At 37.6% G+C, this 23,756-nt stretch overlaps 3 protein-coding genes across 3 annotated transcripts; all 3 read left to right on the top strand.

Annotated features, from left to right (window-relative positions):
• Positions 1–216: 216 nt before the first annotated feature.
• On the top strand, positions 217–2,181 carry LOC140876452 (uncharacterized). Its single transcript, XM_073280422.1, has 2 exons — positions 217–234; positions 527–2,181. Exon 2 carries the CDS (start codon positions 541–543, stop codon positions 2,179–2,181), a length of 1,641 nt encoding a protein of 546 aa, XP_073136523.1. The 5' UTR covers positions 217–234; positions 527–540.
• Positions 2,182–9,365: 7,184 nt separating this feature from the next.
• LOC140876453 (uncharacterized) lies at positions 9,366–13,586 on the top strand. The gene is made up of 3 exons (XM_073280423.1): positions 9,366–12,389; positions 12,482–13,206; positions 13,288–13,586. The coding sequence occupies exons 1-3, from the start codon at positions 12,134–12,136 to the stop codon at positions 13,369–13,371; spliced, it is 1,065 nt and encodes a 354-aa protein (XP_073136524.1). The 5' UTR covers positions 9,366–12,133; the 3' UTR covers positions 13,372–13,586.
• Positions 13,587–21,582: 7,996 nt separating this feature from the next.
• On the top strand, positions 21,583–23,664 carry LOC140875122 (ethylene-responsive transcription factor 3-like). Its single transcript, XM_073278674.1, has 2 exons — positions 21,583–22,836; positions 23,353–23,664. The coding sequence occupies exon 1, from the start codon at positions 21,752–21,754 to the stop codon at positions 22,436–22,438; it is 687 nt and encodes a 228-aa protein (XP_073134775.1). The 5' UTR covers positions 21,583–21,751; the 3' UTR covers positions 22,439–22,836; positions 23,353–23,664.
• Positions 23,665–23,756: the final 92 nt, after the last annotated feature.

Genomic DNA, 23,756 nt, shown 5'->3' with positions numbered 1-23,756 from the left:
ACTTGTTTTTTTTAATGCTTCCGCTTAAATAATATCTTGGGCTTCTCTTTAAACTTTAGTTCTTGGCCCAATTAGAAAACATAAAGTAAAAATGCTACTCAAGATTCCCGAGCTTTCATCGTTCTTTTCTTTCTTCGTTCAAAAATCCCATTTGCCTACTGCAAGCCCTAGTTTTTGAATAGGAGAAAATCAAAACCAATGAACCAAAAATAGAAACTTGTGAATCTGACATAGGTAAATCTTATTTTCAACTATTGTATGTCGAAATTTTTTTCTCTAAAGCAGATGAGTTTTATATGATTTTGTTTTTACATGGTTGTTCCGAAAATTTTGATCATTTCAATATATATATCTCTCTTTTAGATGATGTTGTTTGACTTGGCTAAAAAAATATTCTTGAACACTAAATCTTTTTGGTCGATTTAGTACTCACCCCTAGTTATTCTTTCTTTTTGCTTATTGGGTTTTAGTTAGCCTAAATTATTGATTTATTTATATGTTTTTCTTTTATCCTTTTTTATGATAGGTCATATTATCTTGATGGAGCTGACAATCTGTATTGAACTGTGGATTGGTGGTGTTTTTGTAAAGAATGAGGCATTACAATATATTGGTGGACAGAATTTTAAATTTCCATACGTTGATTTTGGTAAGTTTAATTATAAAGATCTATTCGGAATGTATTGTTTGTATGGAGATGAAAGCTTTCATGTTGATTTTTTCTACAAGAAACCAAATTTATCACTTGATGAGGGCTTGGTTATGTTAAAGACTGACGAAGATGTTAGTGTCATGTATGAGTTCTATTATGGGTCGAAGCAAATTACAATATGGTGTCAAAATAATAGTTGTGTGTCACTGCAAGTTGTTGATCCTGTTGATGAATCCAATGATGAAGCATATATGCGATGCATTATTGATTTTGGGTGTAGGAAAAGACAAACATCAAAAATTGTAGTTGATGAACGGTTACATAGTGATGATCTAGTTGGTAATGATAAACAATTTCATTATGATCACCTAGTTGAGAATGAACCACCTCTTGATGATGATACAAATGAAGATGAACAGCTTGCAACAAAGAGTACAGAATTTGGGACAAATCTAAGTTCTGAATCTGGCTGTGGTGAGTCATCAACAGAAAGTGATGATGTGGATGTAGAGGTTAACACAGAAATAGATCGAAGAAAATCTAGGATGGAGAAAAAGAAAAAAGAGAAGGAACCTTTGTTAGAAAGTTGGTGCACTGATGTTGAGGAGGAAGATCGGTTGTTAAGTATAGTTGGTTTTGATGAGGATGATTACAAGCATCCAAGTTACGATGAAAGATTGAGTACAAAACATCTTCAAATGGTGGTAGGAATGATATTTAAAGATGTGACACAATATAGACAGGTTTTAGCAGATTGGGCAATTAGACATGGTATAAAAATTACATTTAAGAAGAATGAAAAAACTCGAGTGACAGCTGTGTGCAAGAACGGATGTGATTGGAGACTTCATGCATCGGTCATAATGGGAGGTCCATTATTTCAAGTGAAAACAATGACAGGAAAGCACACTTGTGCGAAAGCTCCATCCAACAAGCTCGCAACATATAAATATTTGGCTAAGAGGATTGAAAATACCATTAAGGACAACCCAAAGATCGCTGTGGATAAACTGAAAATGACAGTTTTGAGAAAATGCAAAGTTAAAACTAGTAAGTACAAGGTGTACAGGGCAAAAAGAGCAGCTCTAAAGAACCTTAGAGGGCAAGATGGTGCCCAATATTTGTCTCTATGGGATTATTGCGAGACAGTGAGAAATTTCAACCCCGACAGCAAGTTGATCCTTAAAAGAGACCATTCCTTCGAGCAACCAACATTTGGGAGAATGTATTTCTGTCTTCAAGCAATGAGGTTGGGTTTTATAAATGGTTGTAGACCTTTAATAGCTATTGATGGCTGTTTTTTGAAGACACCACATGGCGGACAGCTCTTGGTAGCTGTTGGAAAAGATGGAAATGATAAACTATTTCCTATAGCATTGGCTGTGGTGAAAGTGGAAAATAGGGAAAATTGGTCCTGGTTTTTAAGTGAATTGTTGGAAGATATTGGAGGGGTTGCTGAGGGGAAATGGACATTTATTTCGGATAGACAAAAAGGTTTGATCGAAGCTGAAACGACCCTAACTCTATAATTAATAAATAAATATGCGGAAAAAAATTTTTTTTTCTTACTAAATAAAATATGTACATATATGCCCATACATATATGCACAGAATAAAAAGATTTAAAATAAATAAATAAACAAATAAACAAATAAATACTTAAATAAAAATGCTTTCTTTAAAATAAAATAAATATTTGAGTCAAACATTTAATAAAAAAAAAATACTGCATAAGTAAAATGATTAAAAACTGCATGCACTGAAAATATTCCAATGAAATATTTAAACCATCAATACTGAAAAATAATAAAAATGTAACATGCTGCCATAAATAAAACATGCATGTGACTCAGACGTCTATCACGGTCACGGGGCCACTGCATGCCTGCTCATACGTCCTCGCCTCCGGTGGATACAATAATATCCTCAACGTACTCACCTGCACCATACCAGTGTAGTGAGCCTAGAGGCCCAACATGCTAACATAGCAAGGTTTAAAATAATTTAAATCAATTTAATACTAATACATACATATACATGAATGAGCATGCTTAAAAATTTCATAACATAACTTACTTAATTAAACATAAATAACATAATACATAACATTATTGAGCAATTCATTTTTCTAACATAGCATGGTTGTATCCGTAGTGTAACCTTAAATCATACATTAAATACTGATCAGCGTGGAAACCAACGTACGTGGCCGGTAACGAATCACCTCTTAAATTGGCAGTAAACTGCCCTTCAATCATATGGGGACGAATCCCCCTTAAATTGTCACACTACTTCAACTTTCAACATAAAATATTTTCTTGCTCAACCTTAAACATTAAATCATGCATAAAATATTATTTCATGAATGCATGTACTTGAATAATATGTGTGTCCTTCATATATATTTAATTTAATTTCTTACTTACATATAAATATTAAAATAACTTCAATGCATAAAAATAATTAAATATATAATCAGGACACATGCAAATTTTCTCATAGATGGTCTTGGACTGCTGGCCCTAACACTCAAGCCCATTTACCTAAATCTGGCCCATTAACACTGAGACTGGCCCAATGGGCCCAAAAACCCAAAGACTGACCCAATAACTTTTATGGGCTCAAAAGCCATAAAATTAATGGACTAACTTAACTAAAATTTTAAAAGTCCAAATAAAATTATTTGGGAGTCCAAATAATTTTATTTCAAATTAATTAACCCAAAAACCCATTAATTCATAAAATATTTTAAAAATAAAAAGACTCGAGCCCGGCCCACAAAACCCGGACCCGAACTCACTTAACCCGACCCACTACCTTACTGACCCGACCCGGACCACTGAACCGACCCGGACCACACCTAAACCCTAGAACCCGAACCCAATACTCCAACACCCCTTCCCTAGACGCGCCGCACGGGCAGCAGGCCTTCATCGCCTGCTGCCGCCCCGCTCCGGCCACGACCGGCCGGAGCGCCGCCGGCAGGACCTCCCCAGGGTCCTGTCGGTTCGAACCATACCCTGGCTCGAGCCCCATGCAGCCTGCCCTTCGAACCCGAAGCCCTTAATCCCGAAACCCTAACCTGCGGCTCCTCTTGCCCTTCTAGCCCATCCTGTTCGGTCGAGCCCAAGCCAGCCCCTAGCCCAGCCATGGCTCGACCCTAAGGACCCTACCAGACCTAAGGAACGCCAGCCATCAGCCCTTGACCGATCTATATTAAAAAAAAAACGTGTACATGAAACAAACATAGAAAAATTCGAACCCTTCAAACCATTTTCTGAAAAATTGAAAGTTTTGATGCATACACAAATCACACAATTATATAACTGATAGGCACGAGAAAGTTGAAAGAAAATCATGCCTTTCACCGAAAATGGAGAGAAAAACGGGCGTGAGACGACTCCGGGACGACGGGACGATGAACGACCAAGTTTGAAGCTTGAAGAACCGCGGCTATGGCTTCCTAAGGGTTTCTGTCGATGGAGTAGAGGAAGAGAGGTTGAGGTAGACGCTTGGTTGAGAGAAAAGGGGAATGAGGCGTGGAAAGGGGGGGTTTGGGCGCTTAGTTTGGTAGATTAGGATTATAATTTAGGTAGATAATATTTTAATAACTAATTAGGAGATATTAACAACTTAAAAAAAGATCTCCTAACTAATTCAAATACTAGCTAACTTAATAAAATATTTAAATCCCGAAATAAAGAATTAAGAGAATTTTAAAGATAATAAAAAGTCATTAAAATGGCTTAGTTTGGATAAAAATGGACTCCTAAAATTATATAAAATTAAATACTTAAAATTTTGAGATAATAAAACTCAAAATAATATTTTAAGGCTCTAAAAAGGCTCATAAAATAATTTGGGTGGAAAGTCGTCATCTCGTCCGTCCACGGTCCCGTCTACGCGATCAAATAATTAAAATACTAAAAATCATAAAAATCACTAATTATGGGTTAAATGCTTAAAAATAAATTAAATCATGCACAAATAATTCACATAATTATTTAACCCATAAATCATAAATTTAAATAATTAAATATCCTAATTATGCATGCGGATTTACGTATTTAAAATACCGGGTGTTACAATTCTCCCCCCCTTAAATTGAATTTCGTCCTCGAAATTAAAGTACTTACCCGAACAACTCCGGGTAGCGAGTCCTCATGTCTGCCTCGGTCTCCCAAGTAGCTTCCTCCTCTGAGTGATTCAGCCACTGGACTCTGACCATCGGTATGACCCGCGTCCTAAGCCTCCGCTCCTCCCTAGCCAAGATCCGTACTGGTCTCTTCTCATACACTAGATCTGGTGGCAACTGTAAGGGCTCGAAATCTAACACATGCGACGGGTTGGAGACATATATCCGAAGCATGGATACATGGAAGACGTTGTGCACTGCCGCTAGCCCTGGAGGTAAAGCTAAACGATAGGCCAACGTGCCAACTCTCTCCAAGATCTCGAATGGCCCTATATATCTCGGATTAAGCTTGCCTCTCCGTCCAAAACGCACTACTCCCTTCATCGTTGACACCTTCAGGAATACGTGATCACCTACCGCAAACTCCAAATCTCGTCGTCTGGCATCTGCATAACTCTTCTGCCGACTCTGAGCAGTCCTCATCCGATCTCGAATCTGAGTCACTATGTCAGCTGTCTGCTGCACAATCTCAGGACCCAGCAAAATCCGCTCACCAACCTCATCCCAATGCACAGGAGATCTGCATCTCCTCCCATACAATGCTGCATAAGGAGCCATACCTATAGACGACTGAAAACTGTTGTTATAGGTAAACTCCACTAATGGCAGTCTAGTCTCCCAAGAGCCCCGAAAATCAATGACACAAGCTCTCAGAAGATCCTCGAGAACCTGGATCACTCTCTCAGACTGACCATCTGTCTGGGGATGAAATGCTGTACTGAACAAAAGCCTCGTCCTCATAGCTGTATGCAGACTCTTCCAAAATGCAGATGTGAATCTCGGATCTCTGTCTGACACAATAGACACTGGTATGCCATGCAGTCTAACAATCTCTCTGATGTAAAGCTCTGCATACTGTGTCAAAGTATAAGTAGTCCTCACCGGCAAGAAATGAGCTGACTTGGTGAGTCTATCCACAATCACCCAAATCGCTGTACAACCTCTGGCACTCCTCGGTAAGCCAACCACAAAGTCCATCGTAATATTCTCCCATTTCCATTCCGGAATAGGAAGAGGTCTAAGAAGTCCTGCTGGACGCTGATGCTCTGCCTTGACTTGCTGACAAGTCAAGCACTCTGACACCACTCTCCCGATGTCACTCTTCATCCCGGGCCACCAATACAATAGCTGCAAATCTTTGTACATCTTCGTACTTCCAGGGTGAATGGAGTACGGAGATGTGTGAGCCTCTGCTAAAATCTCAGCTCTCAACTGATCGACGTTCGGTACCCACATCCTACCACGGTACTGAACGATACCATCCTCCACTGTATACAAGAGATTACCTCTAGCCTCATCTCTCTGTCTCCATCGCTGTAACTCCTCATCAGTAGACTGTCCCTCTCTAATCCGATCTCGCAAAACTGGCTGCACCGTCAACACTGACAAGCTCGGTGCATGGCCACTCGGATAACACTCCAAGCCAAATCTCTGAATCTCACTCTGTAGTGGTAACTGTACAGTCAAACATGATACCACTGACGACTTCCGACTCAAAGCATCGGCCACCACATTAGCTTTACCCGGATGGTAGCTAATGTCACAGTCATAGTCCTTCACCAACTCCAACAATCTGCGCTGTCTCATGTTCAACTCCTTCTGTGTGAAAAAGTACTTGAGACTCTTGTGGTCTGTGAAAATCTTGCACTTCTCGCCATACAGATAGTGCCTCCAGATTTTCAAAGCGAAGACCACTGCTGCCAACTCCAAGTCATGCGTCGGATAATTCTGCTCATGAATCTTCAGCTGTCTCGACGCATACGCAATAACCTTACCACATTGCATAAGCACTGCGCCTAAACCCAGTTTAGACGCGTCGGTGTACACCACTAACTCCTCGTGTGGTACTGTCATCGCTAACACTGGTGCAGTAGTGAGTGCTTCCTTCAGCTGATCGAAGCTCCTCTGACAGTCTGAACTCCAGATAAACTTCGCATTCTTCTTGGTCAAGGAAGTCAAGGGTACTGCAATAGAAGAAAAACCCTTGATGAACTTCCTATAATATCCTGCCAAACCCAAGAAACTGCGAATCTCTGAAGCATTCTTCGGAATACCCCAATTCTGCACTGCCTCAACCTTAGACTGATCAACTGCAATCCCATCTCTCGAAATAATGTGGCCAAGAAATGCCACCTGCTCAAGCCAAAACTCGCACTTGCTAAACTTGGCATACAACCGATGCTCCCTCAAAGTCTGCAAGGCTGTCTGAAGATGCTGTCTATGCTCCTCAATGCTCCTAGAATAGATCAAAATATCATCAATAAAGACTATGATGAACTGATCTAGATATGGCTGAAAGACTCGGTTCATGAGATCCATGAAAATCGCTGGAGCATTGGTCATCCCAAAAGGCATCACTAAGAACTCGTAATGCCCATATCGTGTCCTGAAAGCAGTCTTGGACACATCTGCATCTCTAACGCGCAACTGATGATAACCAGATCGCAGGTCGATCTTGGAGAACACCGAAGCTCCCTGCAACTGGTCAAATAAATCCTCTATCCTCGGCAGTGGATACTTGTTCTTCACTGTGACCCTGTTGAGCTCTCGATAATCGATGCACAGTCTCATACTGCCATCCTTCTTCTTCACAAATAACACCGGAGCTCCCCACGGAGAAAAGTTAGGACGAACAAAGCCTTTCTCTAACAACTCCTGAATCTGCTCCTTCAACTCTTTCATCTCGGTAGGAGCAAGTCTGTACGGTGCCTTAGAGATAGGCACGGTGTCTGGCACTAAGTCGATGCCGAACTCCACATCTCTCACTGGTGGAATTCCTGCAACGTCCTCCGGAAAGACATCCGGAAAGTCACGAACCACCTCTATCTCTGATAATGATCTGCTAGATGGCTCTGAAGTCGTGACAATACTCGCTAGAAACCCCTGGCAACCCCGTCTCAACAACTTCCTCGCCTGAATAAAAGATATCACCTGAGTAATATCACTGCTCTGAGATGCATGAAAAGTGAACGGGTCGCCCACTGTAGGTCTCACTGACACTGATCTCCGACGAAAATCAATCGAAGCTCCATTGACTGTCAACCAGTCCATACCCAAAATAAGATCAAAACCACTCAAAGGCAAAACTACTACATCTGCTCGAATGGAGTGTCCCTGCAGCTCTAACTCCAGTCCTCGGATAACCTTCGAGGTAGAAATAATCTGCCCTGACGGCATAGTAACATCATACCCACTGTCACTACTCTCAGGTGTGATGCCTACCCGCCTGATAAACTCCAGGGAGATAAACGAATGCGTAGCCCCTGAATCTAGCAACGCAAACGTGGAGTTGCCTCCAACTAGAATTCTCCCTGCACGCAGAAAATTCCCAACAGTTTCATACCACCACTAAATTTTTCCCAACGAGTCACTACAGATTCTTAATTCTAATCATAAGTAAAACATGCTTCCTATTCTAACATGCAGTTAAATAACCCAAATAACAAGTATTCCAAATTAAAGACTAAATTTTAACCAAAGGAAAATTATTAAAATGCTAGGAGTAGGATATACCGGTGATCAAGGAGGTGTCTGGATCTACCTCCTCAGCCTGCATCACAAACACTCTCCCAGCAGTGTTCTTCTTCCTCGGGCAGTTAGCAATCTGATGTCCTGGCTCCCTACAATGGTAGCACACTCCCGCCCCCAACAGACAAGGTCCCGAATGCATCTTCTGGCACTTCGGGCATGTAGGATAAGCTATGGCATTAGGGGCCCCGCCCCTCTGCTGCTGCTGCGGCCTCTGCTGCTGTGGCCTCTGCTGCTGATTCGGGCCCTTAGCCGGCCCTGTATACTGCTTCTTCGCAGGAGGCTGCGAAGATAGACGCTGGTACCCAGCCTGAAACTGCCTCTTCCCTTGCTGCTCTCTCTGGATCTCTCTCCGACCCTCCTCGGAACGCAAGGCCCTGCTGACTGGAGACTCATATGTAAAGACGTCTGCCATACGCACGTCATGCCTGATCTTAGCCTTCAGGCCCTCCACAAACTGCCGCAGCTTCTCCTGCGGACTATCAGCAATCATGGGCACAAAGTGACAGCCCCTCTCAAACTGGCTCACGTACTCCACAACAGACCTGTCCCCCTGACGGAGACTCATGACCTCCCGGATCATGTGACTGCGCACATCCTCAGTGAAGTACTTGGCGTAGAAGATACGCCTGAACTCGGCCCACGTCAGTGTAGGTAAATGGACCCCTCTAACTGCACCCTCCCACCAAAGGGCTGCATCGCCTCGCATCATGTACGTCGCACAGCTCACCCTGTCGGCGTCTGTGATCCCCATATAATCGAAGATGGACTCAAGAGAGCGAATCCATCCCTCAGCCACCAAAGGATCGGTGGTCCCCAAAAACTCCTTAGGCCCCTTCTTCTGGAACCTCTCTGCGACGTCCTCCTCATGGGACAGTCTGGGACGTGCCGCCTGCTGCTCCAATAGAGCAGTAATACCCGCCATCATCGTGGCACTGGCCTGCTCCAGTGCTGTCATAGGGTGCTGCTGAGGTGGCGGTGGAGGTGGAGGTGGAGGTCTCCCTCGTCGGTTCACTTGTCTGGGAGGCATTCTGCACCACCACATATTTATTTACGTAAATCGCCATGCATAACTAAGTGTTTAAAATTAAGGCTAACTTAAATTCTAGAAATTAAATCATACTATAAACATTTAAAACTTACAGACCGGTAGCGTGGATTTCTGAGCTCGCATAGCAGTGAGGACCCCTCCGAGGACCGCGCTCTGATACCAACTGAAACGACCCTAACTCTATAATTAATAAATAAATATGCGGAAAAATTTTTTTTTTTCTTACTAAATAAAATATGTACATATATGCCCATACATATATGCACAGAATAAAAAGATTTAAAATAAATAAATAAACAAATAAACAAATAAATACTTAAATAAAAATGCTTTCTTTAAAATAAAATAAATATCTGAGTCAAACATTTAATAAAAAAAAATACTGCATAAGTAAAATGATTAAAAACTGCATGCACTGAAAATATTCCAATGAAATATTTAAACCATCAATACTGAAAAATAATAAAAATGTAACATGCTGCCATAAATAAAACATGCATGTGACTCAGACGTCTATCACGGTCACGGGGCCACTGCATGCCTGCTCATACGTCCTCGCCTCCGGTGGGTACAATAACATCCTCAACGTACTCACCTGCACCATACCAGTGTAGTGAGCCTAGAGGCCCAACATGCTAACATAGCAAGGTTTAAAATAATTTAAATCAATTTAATACTAATACATACATATACATGAATGAGCATGCTTAAAAATTTCATAACATAACTTACTTAATTAAACATAAATAACATAATACATAACATTATTGAGCAATTCATTTTTCTAACATAGCATGGTTGTATCCGTAGTGTAACCTTAAATCATACATTAAATACTGATCAGCGTGGAAACCAACGTACGTGGCCGGTGACGAATCACCTCTTAAATTGGCAGTAAACTGCCCTTCAATCATATGGGGACGAATCCCCCTTAAATTGTCACACTACTTCAACTTCCAACATAAAATATTTTCTTGCTCAACCTTAAACATTAAATCATGCATAAAATATTATTTCATGAATGCATGTACTTGAATAATATGTGTGTCCTTCATATATATTTAATTTAATTTCTTACTAACATATAAATATTAAAATAACTTCAATGCATAAAAATAATTAAATATATAATCAGGACACATGCAAATTTTCTCATAGATGGTCTTGGACTGCTGGCCCTAACACTCAAGCCCATTTACCTAAATCTGGCCCATTAACACTGAGACTGGCCCAATGGGCCCAAAAACCCAAAGACTGGCCCAATAACTTTTATGGGCTCAAAAGCCATAAAATTAATGGACTAACTTAACTAAAATTTTAAAAGTCCAAATAAAATTATTTGGGAGTCCAAATAATTTTATTTCAAATTAATTAACTCAAAAACCCATTAATTCATAAAATATTTTAAAAATAAAAAGACTCGAGCCCGGCCCACCAAACCCGGACCCGGACTCACTTAACCCGACCCACTACCTTACTGACCCGACCCGGACCACTGAACCGACCCGGACCACACCTAAACCCTAGAACCCGAACCCAATACTCCAACACCCCTTCCCTAGACGCGCCGCACGGGCAGCAGGCCTTCATCGCCTGCTGCCGCCCCGCTCCGGCCACGACCGGCCGGAGCGCCGCCGGCAGGACCTCCCCAGGGTCCTGTCGGTTCGAACCATACCCTGGCTCGAGCCCCATGCAGCCTGCCCTTCGAACCCGAAGCCCTTAATCCCGAAACCCTAACCTGCGGCTCCTCTTGCCCTTCTAGCCCATCCTGTTCGGTCGAGCCCAAGCCAGCCCCTAGCCCAGCCATGGCTCGACCCTAAGGACCCTACCAGACCTAAGGAACGCCAGCCATCAGCCCTTGACCGATCTATATTAAAAAAAAAACGTGTACATGAAACAAACATAGAAAAATTCGAACCCTTCAAACCATTTTCTGAAAAATTGAAAGTTTTGATGCATACACAAATCACACAATTATATAACTGATAGGCACGAGAAAGTTGAAAGAAAATCATGCCTTTCACCGAAAATGGAGAGAAAAACGGGCGTGAGACGACTCCGGGACGACGGGACGATGAACGACCAAGTTTGAAGCTTGAAGAACCGCGGCTATGGCTTCCTAAGGGTTTCTGTCGATGGAGTAGAGGAAGAGAGGTTGAGGTAGACGCTTGGTTGAGAGAAAAGGGGAATGAGGCGTGGAAAGGGGGGGTTTGGGCGCTTAGTTTGGTAGATTAGGATTATAATTTAGGTAGATAATATTTTAATAACTAATTAGGAGATATTAACAACTTAAAAAAAGATCTCCTAACTAATTCAAATACTAGCTAACTTAATAAAATATTTAAATCCCGAAATAAAGAATTAAGAGAATTTTAAAGATAATAAAAAGTCATTAAAATGGCTTAGTTTGGATAAAAATGGACTCCTAAAATTATATAAAATTAAATACTTAAAATTTTGAGATAATAAAACTCAAAATAATATTTTAAGGCTCTAAAAAGGCTCATAAAATAATTTGGGTGGAAAGTCGTCATCTCGTCCGTCCACGGTCCCGTCTACGCGATCAAATAATTAAAATACTAAAAATCATAAAAATCACTAATTATGGATTAAATGCTTAAAAATAAATTAAATCATGCACAAATAATTCACATAATTATTTAACCCATAAATCATAAATTTAAATAATTAAATATCCTAATTTTGCATGCGGATTTACGTATTTAAAATACCGGGTGTTACAGAAGCACTAAAAGATCAAGCACCAAATTGTGAGCATAGGTATTGTGTTCGACATATGTATCAGAATATGAGTTTGAAGTATAAAGGGGATGAGTTACGAAAGTTGTTGTGGAGAGCTGCTAGTACAGGTAATAAAAAAGAATTCACAAGTTGGATGAAAAAGATTGAGGCAGCTGATCGAAAAGAGAACCCTCAACATGTAACTGCTTTTGAATGGTTAGGTAAGCTTGTAAAATATATTTTTATTTTTTAAATATCTTATTATTTTGAATTATATCAGTTTTTTTAATTTTAATGTGCATTAAATTGTTAGGTAAAATTCCTCCGGTTCATTGGGCGAGATCTCATTTTTTCAGCTCTTGTTTGTGTGATGTTATTGTCAATAACATGGCTGAATCATTTAACAGTTATGTTTTGGAGGCTCGGGATATGCCAATTATTTCTATGTTTGATTGGATTAGAAGAAAATTAATGGTTAGAATGCAGGAAAAAAGAATAGGCATGGAGAAATATGATGGGGATATCTGCCCCAATATTCTGACAAAAATCAGGAAAAATCAGGACTTGGCTGGGGACTGCTCAACATTGTATTGTGGTCTGAAGGAGTATGAGGTAGAAACTGGGACTGAACAATATATTGTTGACTTAGAGAAAATGGTATGCACGTGTGGAATGTTCCAGTTATGTGGATATCCTTGTGCTCATGCATGTGCTTCAATCATACAACATAGGCTTAACATTGATGATTTTGTAAGCCCATGCTACAAAAAAGAAGCTTACTTGAGAACTTATGCCTACATAATTCATGGAGTTCCAGGTGAAAGTGGTTATATTAAGACAGATTTTGAGCCTCTTCAACCACCTCCTATCGTTAAAGCAAAGGGCAGACCCAAAAAGAAAAGGAGAAAGGGGGTTGATGAGAATGAAGGAAGTTTGACAAGGCGAGGTCTAACACACACTTGCTATAAATGTTTGCAGCAAGGCCACAACAAAAAAACTTGTACGAAACCAACAAATCCAAGATCAAAATTCTACAAGGTACTGAAATTAAATTAATATAGTTTTATTATAGGTGGAATATGTAAAATTTATTCATGATTTCATATTATGACTTTTTAGGGTGCTGATGGAGAGCAAGGCAAGAAGAAAAAATCACAATCACTAACATTGCAGCAACAAACATCAATTGTGGTTGGTACATAGGTTTCAACTCAAGCAAGCTAAAGAGGAAGTTCACACACTAGAGCATCATCAATTGTGGTTAAAATCTTTTGATATTTTTGTGTTGTGTATTTTGATGAGCTGCGAATTTTGGATATTTCATACCAGCTAGTGCTAGTGAATCTAGATGTTAATGCAACTATATTTTTGTCATGTTTGGATGGTGAATTAATGATCCAAGCATTGGTTTATATTTTTGTCACTTAATTATCAATACATCATTTTCTCAATTGATATATTATATATTTGTTTCCATCGAATTAATTGTGCAAGGATTTATTACTTTTTTATTTTTATCACTTGGAATCATACAAATGTCAAATGATACAAATAACATTGATTGAATTCTTTTATTATTATTATTATTATTATTATTATTATTATTATTATTATTATTATTATTATTATTATTATTATTATTATTATTATTATTATTATACCATTAACTACATGTAAACAAACGTGATTTTTCTTTAAAAAAGTTACAATGATGAAATACGCATTATGCAATAATTGACACGCAAATGGAAGTTTTTTTAGTTAAATTAAAATTAATAATTATTAAAAAGAATATATATTTGATATATTTTCCCCATAAAAGTGTAGATAAGGCAAAAAAATTTCATAAGAGAAATGATTTTGTCAAAACATAATTCTTAAAATCTAAAAATAATTATTAAAAATATATGTTTCATAAAAAAATTTATATTAAAAATATTAAAAGAGATTATTATTTAATCTATTTTACCTACAAAATTAAATAGAAAAACAAAATATTTCATTGTGCCTTAAATTATTTTTTAGATTCAATATAAGGATATTCAATTGGTTACAAAAGTAAAGGGCTTTTTCGGAATTGTATTTGCTAAATACATAAAATACTTGCACATCCAAGAGCGTGCATTCACAATTGCCAAAGGAGGGATTTACATGCTTAAAAAAAAAAAAAAAAAGGGTTGAAATGCTTAAAATCATTACACAGGGAAGTATTAGCTTATCAATAATTTCACAAGGGTAATTGACGTCATTTCCTCTTTTATATATCTATGTTTATATATGCAGAGACCAAGCCAAAGGGGTGCTGGGTGCGACGTCCCCCTCAACTCGTCACAATCTCTTTTTATTATCCCTATTTTTTTAAGAAATTTTTATTTTTTCAAATAACTTTAACATTATGCCCTCCTTTTTTTTTTTTTAACTCACGAATTACAAATCGGTCCATCAATTATTTAGTCAAAACTTCATGGCATCATGCTCTCCTTTTGATTTAGTCAAAACTTCTCACAATTCTATTAATTATTTAAATACGGGTTTTTTGAATTTAATTATTTAATTTTTTTTTGTAAAAAAAACTATACCTCTACTCGATCCACATACACAATTGTTAAATACAAAATTTTTTTACTATTAATATTATTTTAAAAATAATACTAATAAAATTTCATATCTCTCAATGAAATTTCTTGGCTCCGTCCATGTATCTATGTAAGATAAATATGTATACTGAAACCTTTTCGAGCAAAAATGTAGCATTGACCTTACTTAATATGATTTATCTCGCCGGTGTGTTAATTCGAAAGTTTGCAAAGTGAATACCAAAAAATGACAGCTATAAATTCTCGTGTTATCGAGTATATATATATATATAGTAATTTTCAGCTGTCCAAGAAAGGAAAAAAAAAAAGAACAAAAACCACTAAAACCCACTATCGGGTTTTAATGATCGCGAACCAAGTGGGAAAACATGGTTGGACAGTTGAGCATTCCTCTATATATATATATATATATATATATATATAAAGGAAAATAAATTTGAATGGTGATGAGTTTTTTAAAATATTATTTATAAAGTAGTTATCTATCATGTCACTTTAACATAAGACCAAAAGATTCGAAACAAATGTTATTTTGGGGAGGAGGAAAGCAAGAAAGAGGTTATACACAGTGAAGCAGTGAGTATAATAATTGCAATTTAATTTTAAGTATAACTTCATCGAATCAATTGAAAGTCAATTGACATTAACATAAGAGTTATATTTTAGTTATTAAGTATAGATATACATAGATCAACAAATAGAGTGACTTTGAAATTCATCTAGTGTAAACTAATTCAAATGATCAAAAATAGAGTTGAAATTCATGATTTAAAATCCATGAATCCAAAATGTACAATAAAGTTATATTTCATGATTCGTAACTAGAAAAAGATCATACCATAGCCCGAAACAAAATGCATTACTTTGTATGTTATGGCCTCGTTCATTCAAGTACTTGGCCTTGCTACATATTAATGTATGCAGGTATTTTTTTAATGATCACGGTTATTTTATATGCGTTAAATTTTCGTATTAATACAATAATTAAAAAAACATGTTAACCAAATAAATTATATTTAAAAAAAATTGTATGACAAGCTTGTTAGATAAAATGTTGATATATATATTCGAATTCATAATCGCTGACCAAAGATAACACGTAACATATCTTTTATTTATATAAAATTAATTTGAAATTTTTACGTTGTAATATTAATATCCACCCCATGTGATGATTATAATTATAATATCTTAAACTTTATTCAAATGTTTTCTCTATAACACTTTGTTGAATCAGTATGTTGCATAAGATTTGCGTAGTATAATTTACTTAATTAATATGATTTATAAATTATTATGTTAGTTCAAGAGATTACATAATAAAGACATCGGTTAAGAGCTTTGAGCTAATTAAAAAATAATAATTTTAATTATATGTAGCATAGTGATTAATAATGGTGAGCACTACATTAATGGTGATAATCATTATTTAGATATATGTAGCCGGGAGCAAAACCCAAAATGGGGGTCGGGCCTCAAAATTTATGAAAATTTATTTATATTTTAGTGGTCCACGTTGCCTCAACCACACCGACTATTTATAATTTTATATATTAGCAAATAGTAAATTAAATGATCATTATCCCCTACACTTTATACATGTGACACTTAATTTTATTATCAAGTATAAAAATTATAACATACAAGAAAGTTGAATGTCAAAAACAAAAAAATTAAGAGAGATAAACGCAAATTACCCGTAAATTAAATGACAGCATTACAAAGTGTATCAAACTATACACTCAGGAACAAAATTTTATTCATCGCATCTCCTTGAGAGCACCAGTAACATTAATTAACAATCTTAATCGAGTCATTTTATGTTTGTATATTAATTTTAAAAAAAATATTATACATTTACTTTTTTATTTTCATTGTCACATGAAAAAGAATTTGTTGTTACCGGAGTTCGGCCAAATTCGGTTTTCTAATTGTGCTATTTGCCGTAACTCGATTGAGGATGTGGAACACATATTTCGTGATTGTAAAAATGCGAAGAAAGTGTGGCGAGGTCTTCTGCATACGTTCGCTGAGAATTATGAAGTAGAGACTACGTGGGAGGATTGGTTTAGGATGAACCTCACTCAAACGTTGTATGTCATCACGTACACCGATTGGAATACCTTTTTTGCTGTAACGATATGGTGGATTTGGCACCATAGAAATGAATTTGTACTCAGAGCTCGGAAGGTGTACCAGGATTTCAAGAGAAAGTAGATCATATCCCAATTTAAGGAAATTAAATCTGCATTCAACTCCAAGAGAGTTGTGTCGACCAATATGAGATATGGAAATAGGTTACTGAAGTGGATACTTCCACCGGAATATTGGAGAACAATTAATATGGATGAGAGCTGTAAAAAATGACCAAATGGATGGAGGAGATGGTCTTAAGGAGTGTTATAGGGTAATGGATTACGAGTTTCATGCATAATATTGGGCGTTGTTCAATAGAGGAGGCGGAGTTTTGGGCTGTTCGATAGGATTTGGAGTTGGCCCGGAGAAAATGTTCAAAGAAGATTATACTCGAGGTTGACTCAATTGAAGTGGTTAAATGACTTAAAACAGTTGAATTACCATTCTCATCGTTGGCTAATCTAGTCTCCAACTACAAAATCATTATTGCCAGAGATTGTGAAATTAAAATCAAGCAGATATATAGGGAACAAAATCAGGCGACAAATTTTATGGCCACAAAAGCTCTCAAATATATAAGAGAAGTGTTCACTCGTGTACTTAGACCCCATAAAAAGCTTGTGAAGATTTTAGATGAAGACAAAGCTGACATTGACTGACATAAAAAAATTTGCATAAATTATTAGTGGTTATTTGGGTGTCCCTCTCCCTCGTATCGAAAAAAAATAATATGAGTCTCCACCAAACTGGCTCATCACACACATATTGATGGTTTATTCTATGCTACCTCATTCGAACAGTGCCCGAATGGAGATCCAACAGCCCACATTTTTTAGCATTTGAGATGTTCACATGAACATCTTAAATATTGCAAAAAAAATGTGTCCTTGGATGCAGTATATGGGCAGTGCGCCAGTGCCAAATTGCTAGTATAGACTAAACTCATATTTATGTACCCTAAAATCTATTTTAAAAAAATAAATACATTTATATTTATAAATGATGGAGGATGTCAATTTTCATATTAAAATTGTCATTTATGGAGTATTTAAAAGGTGCTATATAATTCTTTAAGATAGTAGTACGAATGCACCCCGTAAGTTTGATGACATTTATTTCTGAAACAATAAAAGTTAATGTGTGCGTTGAATGATTTAAGATGTGTGGCGCCAATTCATCGAATTAATATAAATGTGATACGAATTATAAAAGCTATTGTTGGTGTTACTTATTTGATTAGAAATATTGTTTCATAAAACAATTGATTCTGCATTATGTGTACAAAAGATCGGAGCAATATATATATAGATTATTATGTTATATTGTGGAGCATATTCCCTGCTGAAATATTGTGGGGTATGCTCTGAGGGTTGACCATCTCTCTTTTTTGTCCATGTTGCTCGTGCACATTTCTCGATTTAACCTCCGCATGAGCCAATGTGTTACTGACTCATGTGGAATGGGATCCCCGAACCCTTATGTAAGATCGGAGCAATATATATAGATTATTATGTTATCTATATATACTGATTTTCACCGATAAAATTATAACGTTTAACAACAAAATTTCTTTCAAACCAATTCAATGGCTAATTTTGTGAGACGAATATCTGACCCGACACATTACATGACAAATTATTAATGTTTATGCATGTCAACACAAAAATTCATATAAGATGATCTCACATGACAAATTTGAGATAAAACTTTTATTCAATCCTACCCATAAACAAGTTTTACTTTTCATTATGGATATAGTTAAGAAATTAACTTTAAACTCACTCAACCCCAAAAGCTACATCAAGAGAGGAGATTTCACGAATCTATATGTGCAACTTTCAATAACTATATCCAACCGATGTGGATCACCTCAACATACATGTGTTGAGTTGACCCCTATCACATATAAGATCCTTATGACCGTCTCATGATACCTATATATTCTTATGTCAAAAGCATTTTTTTATCATAAGTATTGATTGAATTGATTTGCCTCATAAATATAAATTCGTGAGACTAACTCGTGCGAGACCCGTTGAATGTATTGCTAATGCACATGTTAATAGCAATAACTCTTCCATGAAAACTCGTACATCTCATCAGTTATCACTATGGGTGCAATCGAGTCGAGTAGCATACTACTCGAGCTCGAGCTCGACTCATATTTGACTATTCGAGCTCAAGCTCGAGCTCGATCGAGTAGTTAATTTCGTACTCGAGCTCGAAAATTATATATAAAAAAATTATATGAATAAATAAATAAAATATTATATTATATACATTATATTTATATATATATATATATATTGTAATGAACTGGGCTGGCCCAGTTCATTCTTGAACTCATGATCTTCTCCCCCCTGGTGGGGAGTTTTTGCCCTCCCCAGGATTCGAACCTTGCACTCCAGGTCATAAATGCAATGTTCCCTCAATCCTGGTACCATTGAGCTACCTAGCTCAATGGTACCAGGATTGAGGGAACATTGCATTTATGACCTGGAGTGCAAGGTTCGAATCCTGGGGAGGGCAAAAACTCCCCACCAGGGGGGAGAAGATCTAGCTCAATGGTACCAGGATTGAGGGAACATTGCATTTATGACCTGGAGTGCAAGGTTCGAATCCTGGGGAGGGCAAAAACTCCCCACCAGGGGGGAGAAGATCATGAGTTCAAGAATGAACTGGGCCAGCCCAGTTCATTACAAAAAAGGGCGCAATGTTCCCTCAATCCTGGTACCATTGAGCTAGCGCCCTTTTTTGTAATGAACTGGGCTGGCCCAGTTCATTCTTGAACTCATGATCTTCTCCCCCCTGGTGGGGAGTTTTTGCCCTCCCCAGGATTCGAACCTTGCACTCCAGGTCATAAATGCAATGTTCCCTCAATCCTGGTACCAAGAAGATCATGAGTTCAAGAATGAACTGGGCCAGCCCAGTTCATTACATATATTTATATTATATTATATTTTATATTTATATGTGTTATCGAGTAGCTCGCGAGCGACTCGAACACATATATTTTGAGTTCGAGTCGAGTTTTGACCGAGCTACTCACGAACTACTCACAAATAGCTCGGCTCGTTTACACCCCTAGTCATCACCATACTCAACATATTCAAGCTCTAATTATTTGTTGTCAAAATATACTAAAAATGGATGTGTTATACTGAACTTAAAAAATCACCACAAAATTATTTCCACATTTGGATATAAATAATAATTAATAATTGGCTACGTGCAAAGGTGATCAACGTACCACTCTAATTTATTGCTTCACGTAAATAATCAATAATTGGGTATCCAATGAAACCAAAATAAATTTCCCAGTGGTAATAAATATATGTCTGACCACAAATTTATCTATAATAAATAAATAATATCATTTTCTTAAAAAAAAGTTTGATATTAAAATAGGAAGAGAAACACAACCGGTGTAGCATAGACTAACCCAACAATAATATTATCTTTTTTTAAACAATAAAGATTGCATTAACAGCTCATAAGGTCAAGTTTTACATGTTTATTAATAAAAACAGGACAACAATCATCAAACACTGTAGAACCGCCTAACCCATGTGAGGCTAAAATATGCGCAACACCGTTGGTTGCACATTTGCAGTGCTAAGCTGAATACTAACCAGCCTCGAGCCGAGAAGACGAATGAAAGAAACTACAGCTTCATCATCAGCAAAATGTAGTGTAAGGTCTAACATTACTAGCATCAATCTCTAGAATAGCTTGATTCCATTGATGTTTAGAAGTCAACAACATGCTTTCATGGGATGCCAGAAGTTATGCGACATGGACCGAGAAAACTCCCTCTAAGCACTTAAACTGAGTCACTAACATTATCTCATGCTCATCTCTTGCTAGTTGCTACCACCCCAATACCCACTCGTGAATGTCCCTGCATCACGACAGCATCCACATTTATTTTTATAGACCCGGAGGGAGCTTCAAGCCAAGAAAAAGGTTGTGGCTGGGGTGAACTATTTGGAGAAATACTTGGACTAGCATGTCAAACAGGGCTTGCATAGTGTGGTTTATCTGACTAACGTAGTTTGCAGGCTATTGCATTAATCCGGGGGTTTACCCAATGCACACCGAAGATAGCGACTACAGATTTCCATGTCACCAAAAAAAAAAAAAACAATCTTTCCCATAGAATAAATAGTTTCGATCGAGCCAAACACTCCATGATATCATTGGAAAATTACCTACATCATCTTCTTTCCCATATGATGATACCTAACACTAACCCGTCCCACGGATCTAGATTTTGTGAAATCGTATTGGAAGATATTTGTTCAAATTAAATTATATTGAAAAAACAAATTATTTGATATGATTCTTTAGAAATAGTATTTGAAATCAAATTGAATAAATAAATGAACCAAATTATTTTATATATAGAAAATTATATCAAATCGAAATTTTTAAACGATCGTCTAATTTTTTTCCAATAAGATCTGTACTCAACTCCAATTTCGCTAAAATTATTGTATTATTATTACTATAAAGTTTGTCCATATATTTATTGTAATATTTAGAACAATAATATTATTGTTTAAAAAAAAAAAAGAACAATAATATTATAAAAAATCGAAAATATAATCTGAGGGGTGAAAAATCAAAAGGAGGGGGCCTGGAATTTTTTACTATTTAGATTATTTAATTAAAAAAGAACCCATGTCGCTCTTCCTTTCCCCACAAATTAATACTGAATTTTGTGTAATTAGGATCTATTTTCAGAGTTTGTTCGCCTCTGTAATTATGTGTTCTTAGCCATTCCTCTTCCCTCTCAATCTTTTCCATTTCTTGTTTGATTTTTTTGTGGGTTATTTGGAATTTGTGCCATGCGGCGAGGCAGAGCGGCGGCGGCGAGGAAACCGGTGAACGGCGGCGAAGCTAACGGATCTGGAGGTCTTAAGGAGATCACATTCCGAGGCGTTAGAAAGAGGCCGTGGGGAAGATTTGCCGCGGAGATTAGAGATCCTTGGAAGAAGACACGTGTCTGGCTAGGTACGTTCGACTCCGCCGAGGAGGCCGCTCGGGCTTACGACGCCGCCGCGCGCTCTCTCCGGGGGGAAAAGGCTAAAACAAACTTCGCATTGACTCGTGCCGGCGACGCCTTTCATGATTTCGGCCCTCAAACTCCTACTTTGCTTCCAATTAATAATGGCCCTAACGATCCGTTTCTGGGTTCCCCGTTTTATCCCCAGGATCCGCGCGTGTTTACGCAGCTGAGGCCCACGTCTAGCTGCACGAGCAGCACCGTCGAGTCGTGCAGCGGTCCCAGGCAGCTGCCTCCGCCGCATACCCTCTTCTCGCAGAAGAGGAGACATCCGTTCTTGCCTCCCGTAGTTCCCGAAGAATGCCACAGCGATTGCGGTTCGTCATCTTCGGTGGTCGATGATACTGAATGTGACTTTTCTTCCTCCCTTTGTAAAAAGCCTCTGCCTTTTGACCTCAACATGCCGCCACCAGAAAACGCCACCTCCGCCGAATTGGATGAGCTAGTTTGCACTGACCTCCGACTCTGAGGAGTTTCCGGCGATCTTGAGGTTTTTTCCCCTTCATTACTTGGCGGAAAAAAATAAAGAAGAAATAAAGATTAGATTGTAGAGGGATTGATTTTCCTTGGCGGATGGCGAGGACTGAGATGTTACTTTTAACTGAGAGAGGTTGAGGTCTCGGCTTCTGTGGGAGTCTGCTGTTTGAAGAGAATTACTTGTTTGGATTCAAAATCTTTGCTGATATGTATAACAGAGGATGTTATGATGTTATTTAGTGTGTTTCTCTTGTATTATTGACTTTTTTGTTCTGTGAAATGTATACGAACCTTTATCTCCTTGAAGTCTACCTTTGTGGCGCCTGACTTTGTGGAAGCCAATTCTTCTTGAGTTTTAACTTTTGGATCATCTTGCTTTGCCTTAAACAGGTATCCAGTTTCTAATTTGAAAACAGAAGCTTTATGTGTATGTAAACTTTGCTGGACTAGAGATGTTTTTGTATGGTTTGTCATTGTTGGTTCTAAATGAATAATCTTATTGCATACATCTGCATTCTGATACAGCAGACGATGTCTTAAATTTTCCGAAGATCGCTGTGCGCAAACTTGCATTAATCGTTCGTTCTTGCACCATGTGAGATTTTGATACTGTCTTTTGTTAGGTTTCTGGTGCAAATTTGCTTCAAAAAATTCCTTTCGTATTCGGCAAGTAAATAATTTTCTCCATCTGCAGTTATTTTTCCTGAAAGGGCTGTTATATGTAGTTGCGATTTATTTGCTGTGTCACCTGGTGATTATTCCGAATGAACAAAATACTTGTAATGTTGCATTATGCTACTTCTATCTATTTGTTGTCTGGTTGTGTTGCTTCTTTGTTTCCCCCTCGCCTAGTGTCTTTGTTTGGTATATTTTCTCTTGCTCAGATTCTCATTTCATCAAACTCAGGTTAGTATTCTCGAGGTATCAAGAGATTGCCACTTCGGACAACCGAATAACGGAATGATCCAGTTCCTTGAGTACAAGTGCTTAGCATGAATTAGTTTCTTGCTGGTGTGAAAGAACAATGCTTAGGTTTCATTTTGAAGATTTTCGTAGGAATGTTTCCGCTATTGTTCCTGTTGAGTATCGGTCTATCGGATGTTTCAGCATCTGATATTCATATAGTTTACGATTGAACAATTGGCTTCTGCTGATCCAGGAATTTGAAAATTACAATTTGAAGCTATTCAAATTTTAGCTTCTTGGTGTGATCATAAATGATTACAGTCCAAGAATTAAATTAGAGACTGATTTTTGTTCTTGTTTAATTTTGAAATGAATGGACCGAAATCACGATGGAGGGCAAAATT

The sequence above is a fragment of the Henckelia pumila genome, chromosome 1 (genome assembly GCF_033568475.1).
Source record: "Henckelia pumila isolate YLH828 chromosome 1, ASM3356847v2, whole genome shotgun sequence".
Lineage (NCBI taxonomy): Eukaryota > Viridiplantae > Streptophyta > Magnoliopsida > Lamiales > Gesneriaceae > Henckelia > Henckelia pumila.
This window is presented reverse-complemented; position numbering and strand designations above follow the sequence as displayed.

Excerpts from the sequence above, each read along its gene's own strand:
- LOC140876452 (XM_073280422.1), top strand. The coding sequence starts at position 541 with ATGGAGCTGACAATCTGTATTGAACTGTGGATTGGTGGTGTTTTTGTA.
- LOC140876453 (XM_073280423.1), top strand. The coding sequence starts at position 12,134 with ATGCGGATTTACGTATTTAAAATACCGGGTGTTACAGAAGCACTAAAA. Across the intron at positions 12,390-12,481 it reads AACTGCTTTTGAATGGTTAG|GTAAAATTCCTCCGGTTCAT; the intron begins GTAAGCTTGTAA and ends TTAAATTGTTAG. Across the intron at positions 13,207-13,287 it reads CAAGATCAAAATTCTACAAG|GGTGCTGATGGAGAGCAAGG; the intron begins GTACTGAAATTA and ends ATGACTTTTTAG.
- LOC140875122 (XM_073278674.1), top strand. The coding sequence starts at position 21,752 with ATGCGGCGAGGCAGAGCGGCGGCGGCGAGGAAACCGGTGAACGGCGGC.